General features: G+C 38.6%; 1 protein-coding gene across 1 annotated transcript in view; it reads left to right on the top strand.

Annotated features, from left to right (window-relative positions):
* LOC149459987 (uncharacterized) overlaps positions 1-10,099 on the top strand; it is a 38,116-nt gene extending 28,017 nt beyond the window's left edge. Inside the window, exons 4-6 of the mRNA XM_089680312.1 lie at positions 37-195; positions 1,819-2,241; positions 3,127-10,099. Coding sequence (XP_089536438.1) covers positions 37-195; positions 1,819-2,241; positions 3,127-8,631 — 6,087 coding nt within the window. The 3' untranslated portion in view covers positions 8,632-10,099. The remainder of the gene's footprint in view (positions 1-36; positions 196-1,818; positions 2,242-3,126) is intronic.
* The last annotated feature ends 1,226 nt before the right edge of the window (positions 10,100-11,325 follow it).

The following is an 11,325-nucleotide window of genomic DNA, read 5'->3' as shown; positions in this document are numbered from 1 at the left end:
GTCAGCACACCAACGTCTGAGACCACCACAGGTGAAGTAGCGGTTAAAGCTGAAAAAGGTAGCGAGAAAGCAGAGGCTGTAGAAGATATTTCCACTGTCCATACCGCAGTAACAACTACAGTGGTAGAGGAGGAAGAAGAGTCATTCGGATGGGAGTTGCCTACATTGAAAGTTCCACTCTTTAGCGCCACAGATGTTACAAAAGAATCTGCTGTGGATGAGCCCAGTGAAACAGCTCCAGAAATTGTTGTAGAGACAGAACTTCAGAAATCCACAGAAGAAATTTCAATGGTGAAAGCAGAAATAACAGTAGACGAAGCAGAGAAAGAGGAAACCAAAGATCATGTAGACAGGGCAGATGCAATAACAGAGATTTCAGTGTCTGATGAAAAAGTCAAAACTCCAGAAACAGAATCAGAGGGTTGGAGGTTTCCATCATTCAGTCTACCGAAACTGTCATTATTTGGCACATCTGAGGTGAAAGCAGAAGTTTCATCCAAAGAAATCCCTCCAGAAAGTGAAAGTAAAATAACTGAGAAAGAGATGGTTATAGAATATACAACCACTACAAGTGAATCAGCTGAGTCAATAACAAAATTAGAAGAGCGTGTGTACACCACTGAAACTAGAATGGAATCCGCAATTGAAACACCCACAACTGAAGCAGCTGAATCTGAGTCAATGGAAGTAGTTGTGGAGAAAGAATACACGGAGGAGGAAAAGTCTGAGGCTTCTGATCAGTTGCCAATACCTCAAGAGACTGACCCTGATAAGGAACTGAAAGTTGAGGTGGATGAAGTTGTAATAGAGGATGTTGATGTTGATAAAGTATCACCTGCAGAAGGCTTGAAAGTAAAGGTCAAAGTCAAAAAGCACAAGAAAAAGATGACAAAGGTTGAGAAAACCATAACAAGTGAAAAGACAGCTGATGTAGAAGACATTTCTCCTACAATTGATCTTGATCTAACCACCCCGGAAACTAAGACTGTAGTGGAAGAGGGTGAAGTAAAGGAGGTTTCTCAACAAACCCAAGTCACAGTGTCAGTTGATGAAGAACAGGTACAAGTCAGCACACCAACATCTGAGACCACCACAGGTGAAGTAGCGGTTAAAGCTGAAGAAGGTAGTGAGAAAGCAGAGGCTGTAGAAGATATTTCCACTGTCCATACCGCAGTAACAACTACAGTGGTAGAGGAGGAAGAAGAGTCATTCGGATGGGAGTTGCCCAGATTGAAAGTTCCACTCTTTAGCGCCACAGATGTTACAAAAGAATCTGCTGTGGATGAGCCTAGTGAAACAGCTCCAGAAATTGTTGTAGAGACAGAACTTCAGAAATCCACAGAAGAAATTTCAATGGTGAAAGCAGAAATAACAGTAGACGAAGCAGAGAAAGAGGAAACCAAAGATCATGTAGACAGGGCAGATGCAATAACAGAGATTTCAGTGTCTGATGAAAAAGTCAAAACTCCAGAAGCAGAAACAGAATCAGAGGGTTGGAGGTTTCCATCATTCAGTCTACCGAAACTGTCATTATTTGGCACATCTGAGGTGAAAGCAGAAGTTTCATCCAAAGAAATCCCTCCAGAAAGTGAAAGTAAAATAACTGAGAAAGAGATGGTTATAGAATATACAACCACTACAAGTGAATCAGCTGAGTCAATAACAAAATTAGAAGAGCGTGTGTACACCACTGAAACTAGAATGGAGAGCATACTGGTTGAAGGCCAAGAGAAAAAGGCAGAAGAAATGCCAACGGAAGAAGTTGACATTATTGTTTCCAAAGTTATCTCTGCCATCATTGATATTGACAGGCAGGAGTTAGTCCCAGAAGTTCTTCCAGAAGAGCAGAGAGAGGAGGCAGAGCCTGTGCACTTGGAATCTGCAATTGAAACACCCACAACTGAAGCAGCTGAATCTGAATCACTAGAAGTAGTTGTGGAGAAAGAATACACGGAGGAGGAAAAGTCTGAGGCTTCTAATCAGTTGCCAATACCTCAAGAGACTGACCCTGATAAGGAACTGAAAGTTGAGGTGGATGAAGTTGTAATAGAGGATGTTGATGTTGATAAAGTATCACCTGCAGAAGGCTTGAAAGTAAAGGTCAAAGTCAAAAAGCACAAGAAAAAGATGACAAAGGTTGAGAAAACCATCACAACTGAAAAGACAGCTGATGTAGAAGACATTTCTCCTACAATTGATCTTGATCTAACCACCCCAGAATCTAGGACTGTAGTGAAAGACGTTGAAGTAAAGGACATTTCTCCACAAGCTCAGGCCACAGTGTCAGTTTATGAAGAGAAGAGAGAAGTCAGCACTCCAGCAACTAAGACCACTATGCTAGGATTAGCAGATAAAGCTGAAAGTGTCGATAAAGCTGTAGAAGATATTTCCACTGTCCATACCAAAGTAACGACTACAGTGGTAGAGGAGGAAGAAAGGTCATTTGGAAGGAAGTTGCCCACATTAAAAATTCCACTCTTTAGTTCCACAGACGTTAAATCAGAATCTTCTGTGGATGAGCCCAGAGAATTAGCAATACTTGATGAGTCAGTACTTCAGACATCCACAGATTACATTTTTCCATTGAAAATAGAAACAAAAGCATTTGAAGCCAAAAAAGAAGAACCCAAAGATCATTTAGACATGCCAGATACAAGAGAGTTGTTAGTGTGCGAGAAAGACGTTAAAATCCCAGAAGAAAAAACAGAATCAGGTGGTTTAAAGCTTTCATCATTCCATTCATTGCTTGGCACATCTGAAGCAAGAGCTGAAGGTTCAGCCAAAGATATCTCTTCAGAAGTCGAAAGTGCGATAACTAATACAGCGGTGGTCATGGAGGCTACAACCACTAAAATTGATACAAGTGAAATAGTGAAGTCTATAATAAAGTCAGAAGAAATTGTTTACATCACTGAAACTAACGTGGAGAGTATGTTGGAAGAGGGCCAAGAAAAAAGTCTAGTGGAAATGGAAGCAGAAAATAGTGACAGTTTTATTTCCAAAACAGTCACTGTCACCGATATGACTGATAGGTTCATGTTAGGCAGAGACATTTTTACAGCACAGGATAAAGATGAGGTGGAGCCTATGCATTTGGATTCTGCACCTGAAGTTCCTGTAGTGGAGGAAAGTGAAGTATATGCAGTTTCTCCACAAGCCCAAGTCACAGTGTGGATTTATGAGGAGCAGGTAAAAGTCAGCACACCAGAAAGTGAAACCATCACGGCTGATATAGCAGAAACAAGTGGCAAAAAAGCAGAGACTGTAGAAGAGGTCTCCTCAGTCCTTACCAAAGTGACATTTATACTGCCAGAGGAGGAGGAAGTGTCATTTGGATGGAAGTTGCCGACATTCAAAATTCCACTGTTTAGCGCCACAGAAGTTACAACAGAATCTTCTGTGGATGAGTCCAGAGAAGCAACTCCACAAATTGTTGGTGACACAGCACTTCAGAAATCCACAGATGATATTTCAACAGTAAAAGCACAAATAACAACATACAAAGCAGATAAAGAAGAACACAAAGATAAAACAGTACAGATTTCAGTGTCTGAGGGAGAAGTCAAAACTCCAGAAGCAGAAATAGACTCAGACAGCTGGAGGATTCCATCATTCAGCATGCCAAAACTTTCATTACTCAGCACATCTGATACAAAAGCAGAATGTTCATCCAAGGAGATTTCTCCTGAAGCTGAAAGTAAGATAGCAACTGAGACTGAGGTGGTCATAGAAGCTGACTTAAGTAAAAATGATACAAGTGAAATAACTGAGTCAATAACAAAGTCAGAAGATTGTGTTTCAATTACTGAAACTAGAATAAAGAGCATACTGGTAGAGAGCCAAGAGAAAAGATTAGAGGATGTTGAATTTGCTTACAAAGATTTGCAACTGTCATTCCAAGTTCCAGTCCTAAGCAAAGGAAAAGAAAAGGACAGTGTTGATTCCAAAAGTATCTCAATCACAGCTGATAATGATAGGCGTGAGTTAGTTACAGATGTTCTTACAGCAGAGGAAAGAGAAGAGGCACAGCCCGTATTCTTGAAATCTGCATTTGACGCACCCTTAACTGGAGCAGCCGAAACTGAGATAATGGGAGTAGTTGTAGAAAAAGTATACATTGAAGTAAAAGAATCAGAAGCTTCTTTAGAGTCACAATTATCCCAGAACCATGACATTGATAAGGAACTGAAAGATATAGTACATGAAATTCTAACAGAGGTGCTTGATATAGATGAAGAATCACCTAAAGAAAGTGTGAAAGTAAGGGGCGAAGTCAAAAAGAACAAAGAAAAGACTACAAAAGTAGAGAAAACCATCACAACTGTACAGACCCCTGAAATTAAGACTGTAGTGGAGGAAGGTGAATTAAAGGAAGTTTCTCCACAAACACCAGAAACTGAAACTGTCATGGTTGATGTATCAGTAAAAACTAATGAGGATGAGGAAAAACCAGAAGCTGTAGAAGAGGTTTTCACAGTCCTTACCAAAGTGACATCTACAGTGGCACAGCAGGAAGACATGTCATCCGAATGGAAGTTGCCCACATTTAAAATTCCACTCTGTAGCACTGCAGATGTTATAAAAGTACCTTCTGTGGATGAGCCCAGAGAAGCAGTCTCAAAAACTGTTGCTGAGACAGCATTTCAGATATCGACAGCAGAAATTTCAACTGTGAAAACAGAAATAACAGCATACAAAGCAGATAAAGAAGAACCCACAGAAAATGTAGACACGGTGGATAGAAAAGCAGAGATTGCAGTGTCTGTGGGACAAGGTATATCTCCTGAGGCAGAAACAGAAGATGCATTCAAAGAAATATCTTCAGAAGCAGATAGTAAGACAACTGGGACAGAGGTGGTCACAGAGCCTACAACCATGAAAACTGATACAAGCGAAACAACAGAGTCAGTAATAATTTCAGAGGATAGTGTTTACATCATTAAAACTAGAGTGGAAAGTGTACTGACAGAGGACCAAGAGAAAGGCCTAGACCCTACACCAATAAACATTTCAATAGAAAAGTTAGATGCTAATGAAATTGTAGCAGACCCAGAACTGAAGGTCATAACAAAGGAACATGTAATGGATATTGATTCTACAGAGAAAATGGACAACGAAGAAGAATCAACCCTTTCTCAAGGTGCAAAATCATGTTCTAAACTGAAACCTGTAATAAGTTCAATTGAAAAATTAGGTGTTAGTGTTATTGCAGAAAGTATTAATATAACCAGTGAAGATACTAAAGTTAAAGACAGGCAACCTTCTGAAAAGAATCCTGTTTCAGTTCGTAAGTTAAAATCATTAAGAGAAGGAAAAGTAAAATTTTATTCTACAGATGTAACACCCAGTTATCAGGAAACCACTGCTGACCAGCAAGCTTCAGATATGTCCATTTTAGAGAGACGAAAAAGGATAATCTTTCCTCAAATGTCACTTCCAGGGTTAGGTGTTACCATTCTTCAAGAAAGTATTTCAATGACAGATGAAGATAGCCCGACAACTGATATCAGTTCCACAGACAAAATACACAGGAGTTCTGGTTCTGTTAATTTCAATTTGTCCAAAAAAGCAGAAGGGGTAGCTGATACCTCCACTTTGCACAAGACATCGGTGTCAGATGCCAAAGAAGCCAAACAAGATGCAAACATTGAGCTCCAGCTTAACAAAGATATAATGAAAACTATAGATAGCATCAATATTAAAGTACAGCAGCTAAAATTGGGCGATGAAGAATATGAATATCCAGAAAAAGTCTCTCCAGAGTTTCAAATATCAAAATATCCATTTGATAACTCTATCACTAAAACAAAGCTATGCACAGATAGTATTCATGAAGTGTCTCAGGGTGTCACTGACCAAGTTCTGTCTATAGATAAAACGGAAGGAAATGTAGATGTTACAGGTTTTAGTGGTCTTTCTGATACGACAGCTCTTTTTGAGTATACGGAATCAAAACAAGATGATAACTTATATGCCAATGCACAGTCTCCAGTTACTGAATCAACCAGAATAAATTTTCCTCAGTTTTCTACCCCAAAGCTCAGTGTTGCTATTATGGGAGAAAGCATTCACATGGGAGATGATGAGGCTATAAAAACTAAATTGGATTACTTCACACTTGAAGAAAATGTACAAAGAAAGCTGTCAACAGAAGAAGATGAGCTTAAAACTGTTAATGAAAGTTTGGAATCTTCAGGATGGAAATTTCAGATGCCAAGTTTTAAGATGAATATTTTTGGGAAAACTGAAAAAAAATCAGATACTTCTTTAGATTCTGGTAGGATTGCATATGAGAAAGCTGATAGTGTACTTCAAGATGATGCTGAGAGCCATACATCAAAGGCAGATTACAACAAACAGCCACCTGTTGACGAAAAACCTAGAAGTCCCTTCAAGTTGCCATCTTTTAAATTTTCATCTCTTAGTTTAAGAGGAAAGAAAGAAAAAACGAGTGAATCAATAAGTATAGATTTGCCAGACACTGACAAAGTAGCCTTACAAGAGCAGTTATCTACTGAAATTGAAAAAAATAAAGATGTTGGAAAAATAGAGGACATAACTGCAAGTAGAATAGAAGGTGCAAATGTAAAGACAGGTCTAATTAGCGCAAAAGGAGAACGTGCAAAGATAAAGCTTCCTAAATTGGAAATGTCCAAACCTATGAAAGTTTCGACAGATAGTACCAATATACTCTCTGAATCTTTGGATGACAATATTTTTCAACTTACTAGAAACAAAGATGGTGAACATCAGGCACAGGATGGTACCAGCATGTCCTCTCCTGGATCAGCTGGAGTTCAGAAAATAGAAAGGAGTGAGATACATGTCAAAATAATGCACGAATCAGCTGAACAGATCAAGATTGAGTTTCCTTATTTTAAAACACCAATGATTTCTGCTATTGTTCCTCAAGATGTCACTTCTGAGGCAGGAGCTTTACCTCAAGTCTTACAAGAAGAGGTACAGACACAAGAAATTAAAGATGAGACTGCAATTAGCAAAACATACAAAACACCACTTCAAAAAACCAAAGCTATAGACCTGAGTGGTCATATATGTGAGGCTCAGAATCCAGAGTTTGTTTCTGAGCAGCTAAAAGACATTTCCATCTCCTCCCAACAAGACATTAATGGATCCAAAAACAAACCAAAAAGAAAAGCAATTAAGTTATCTTTTTCAAAAGTAAAGATGCCTATTTTAACACTTTCTGATCCACGTGAAAAAGAATCTTTTGATATTACAAATCAGCATGATGGGTCAGGGCTAGATCTTCCAGAGTATGACCTAAGCAGTAAAGATGAATTGCCAGCTGTGGACATTATTTGTGTAGCAAATCAATCAGTCCAGGACATACCTGAAGCATTGCAGTCAAGTGATACAGCAGATGCAGAGAGATGTCAAACAGATCAAATAAGCCAACATCAAGAAGAGGCTTCAGCATGTGAAAAAGAAAAGACCAGTGAGAATATAGAACCTCAAAATGTTAGCATATTGGAATCAGCTTCTCCTAAAGAGCAAGAGAAAGTAATCAAAAGTATAATACATACAGAAACAGCTTCTGCTGACTCCAGTGCCTCTAAAAGTAAAAGTCAAACTGAAGGAAGACATGAAACAGTCAAACTCTCTCATATCAGCTACATTAGATTTGGTGCCCCATCTCCAGAAGCAGCAACGGAAGCAACGGATAAGAGAGACATAGAGCTCTATTCAGACAGTAGTTCAGGAGATATTAAAAGTGAATATGACAATGTGTCACCAGATGCTATAAATCCAAAAAGCGAAACCATAAAGTCATCATCTTTTTCTTCTGGAATAGTTAAAGAATATGAAATTTCTACTTCTGAAATGGCAGCATATGGATTTTCACTTTTCAAAGTCAAATTACCTGAGGTCAGCACTAGTATAACCACAAAAGACTTGGAATATCAGATGTCTGATGTCCAATGTGAAAGCAAGCCAGAGCTTTCTGAAGAAATGAATGCAGAAGCTTTTCAATCCCATGAAAGCAGGTTAGAGAAATCCAAAGATGAGCTAATTAAAATTGATCTGACAGTGTCCCCTGAAGTCCATTTAGAAAAGTTGAAGACATTTACTTTTGAGATGACATCTCCAACACAAACAGCTGCCCTTAGTTTCCCCATACATGTTAAAGATGTAGAAACTGCACATCCTGAAACAACTGAACATCTATCTCCAAAAAATCAGGAAGTGCAAATGAGCATAAAACAAAAAGATGCTGTTCAAAAATCACCAAGCAAATTTAAGTTCTGGATTCCAAACATTGGCTTCTCCTCTTCATTAGATGAGAATGAAAGAAAAAAAGCTGAACAAGAAGAACAAAAACCTGAACCTTCTAAACCTGAAAAAGAACCATCATCCTCATCAGGCAAAGAGAAGATTCCTTGGTATAAATTTCCAAAATTAGGATTTTCTTCTACTGAGAAACAAAAACCAGAAGACAAAGAAACAGTGAAAAAAACTGAAATTTTTACTATCATAATTGAACCAGAAAATATAGAGGCGCAATCGTCCTCTGTAGAGCCAGGTGCACAGGCATCTCTTGCAGAACCTGAAGACTTTAAGGTAAATGAAACAGACCTTGGTGGAAGTGATACCAAATCAGTCAAATAAGTGAAATTTACCAGTCTACCAAAAGGACATTAGTTTAATTCTGAACAAGCATATGCAAGGTCAGATTTTTTTTAACTTAAAAAATACATTGAAAATCACTCAAAACTCTAATACTTCAAAAACCCCTGTAGGGAAAGAAAAATTAACATGAGAATCGCTGACCTTTTTTTTTTGGAAATACCAGTTGCCTGACTGTTCTACTGGTCCCTTGGCTTCAGTAATTATTATGTAACTGACCTGCAACATGTAGATGATTTAACTCCAGTATGACTTCACTTTCTTCATGCCAATTCATGGGTCAGTTACTCAAAGCATTCAAGTCAGAGACATCCAGGAAAATAATATTTTCAGGAAAAGGTTGCCAGTGAATAACTACAAGGCAATGGTGCGGACAAGGAATTGCCCAACCAATACTAGATGCAAAATGCAAAGTTAGGCAATAGTTGTCATTTTAAAGTATATTTAAATCCAAAATGTTAAACTTTGGAGTAGGAAACCTATTATGTTTTTGGGGGGGTTTCCACTAAAGCAAGCTAGAAGAATTTTTTTACAATTGATGGGTAATCCCTTCTTAGACCTTTGTTACTAGAACAAAATGTCCTCATTGAAGATGTCCCCACTATTCCTGTCTCAAAGAAGCCAAGCTTCAGTCACATAAAATACAATTACATTACACCCATATTTCAGGGACACGCAGGTTTCTTTTCTCAAGGTAATAGACATGGACACCCATGTCTGTCACCTTCAAAAACAGGACAAGCATGTCCATAATCGTTAGTAGAATGTAACTTTGTATTGCTGCCTAAATCTAATAAAAGAATTAGGCTGGACAGCTGGTGTGTAAGCCATTCTTAACACTTCAGTAACAAAAACTTGACAGGGACTTCACTTCCACTCTATTCAGATTTAGGCCAGTGTTTCCAACTAAGACAGGCCATAGATGAGTTGAAAACCGAACAAAAATTCTTCCTTGGTTGTTTTTCGCATCATTAGTGTGCCAGCTGCAACACGCGATTTGCATGTCGCAATCAAAGTGCCTGATCCAACATGCTAGATTTTTTTTAGAATAATGAAATAAATTATGGCACAATCAGATGCGCCATTTTTGTTTTTTGATCGACAAAATGTTCAGTTTACAACTAGTCTATGGCCGGCCTTAGTGGGAAACTTGGTTTTAAGCTACAATAACAAACATATCTTTGGGACAAGTATGATTTTCTTTCACTACCCATAAAACCCTAAATAAATTGAAACCTATAAGATACTTATCCGTTAAAATACTAAGTGGTATACAGAGTTTCTCTCTATAAACACAGCAAGGGGTACTAATGCACAAAAGAATCTAGAGGAATGTATATTTTTAATCAATTTTTTGTTTCCATTGCAAGTTATATTTTGCTAAATCCTGACTGTTCTAGATATCTGATCCCATATTCCTATAAAGCATTCCAACACTTATTGACTATAAGTCGGTTATGGTGTACAATTGTGCTGAATGGTGTTAATGAACTATCAGACGTTTTTTTATCCCTATGAAAGTATGTCAGTCAAGCTCTCCCCTCCTTGCAGCCAGGTTAAAGAACAGTGCTTTTCTTTCTTATATGACTGGTGGCATGACAGGTATATGCTGTGGAACAGGATCCATCACAAAGCAAAATACCATATGACCAGGCACTGATGGAGGCTACTATTTTCACTTGTATCCTGTTATGCTTGGGCAGTGAAGTTAAACTGGTTTGCAGAGGCACTTTCTCATGATTGGCATATTGCACATGGGCATGGTAATAGCAGCTTGTATCTGAGCCTTTTCACACAGATGTCTTACATTGTGACAAAATCCCTTTAAAAGAAACCTGAGCATAAACATAGGCTGCTTTTGCTGAACTCTTCTGATAAAAATGATAGTTTTCCATCAGTCTTGCTGGTGCATAGGCTTCAGTACCCTCTGGGTAACTAACCCAGGGTATGCAGATTAGAAGTTTTGTTTTTCCCTGTTAATTTGCTGACTCCTCGTTGCTTCATTGACTCAAGGCAGCCACACAACTAGCATTTTAGCAGGTCAGCAATGGCAGCCGTGCTGTCTCTTTGTACAGATTTCTTATAAATTGTAAAAATAGTTGTCCAACTGATGAACTCACATAATATGGGCAATGCGATTTATGCAGCTTAATAGACATTTCAGCTTTCTTCACCTTTACAGAGTCAGCTGTGGGATTTATTATATTTTAAAGCAGGGGTCTCCAAGCTTTTCAGTACGAGGGCCACATTGTATATTTTACAAATAATCACAGGGTGCAAAAAAAGCCCCATCAGAGTCCTCCTTATATCAGGGTCCCCATTAAAGTACCCCCTTACATCAGGGTCCCCATCAGATTCCCCCTTACATCAGGGTCCCCATCAGATTTCCCCCTTCCATCAGGATCGCCAACAGAGTCCCCCCTTCCATCAGGGTCCTCATCATATACCCTTCTTACATCCGGATCCCATATCAGAGTACCCCCTTCCATATGGAATCACTTAATAGATGTCCAACTGATGAACTCACATAATATGGGCAATGCGATTTATGCAGCTTAATAGACATTTCAGCTTTCTTCACCTTTACAGAGTCAGCTGTGGGATTTATTATATTTTAATGCAGGGGTCTCCAAGCTTTTCAGTACGAGGGCCACATTGTATATTTTACAAATAATC

This window comes from Staurois parvus, unplaced genomic scaffold (genome assembly GCF_062004578.1).
Source record: "Staurois parvus isolate SC_StPar_1 unplaced genomic scaffold, SC_StPar_1.0 ptg000239l, whole genome shotgun sequence".
Classification (NCBI taxonomy): domain Eukaryota; kingdom Metazoa; phylum Chordata; class Amphibia; order Anura; family Ranidae; genus Staurois; species Staurois parvus.
Note: the sequence above shows the minus strand (reverse complement) of the source record. Positions and strands in the feature narration are given on the sequence as shown.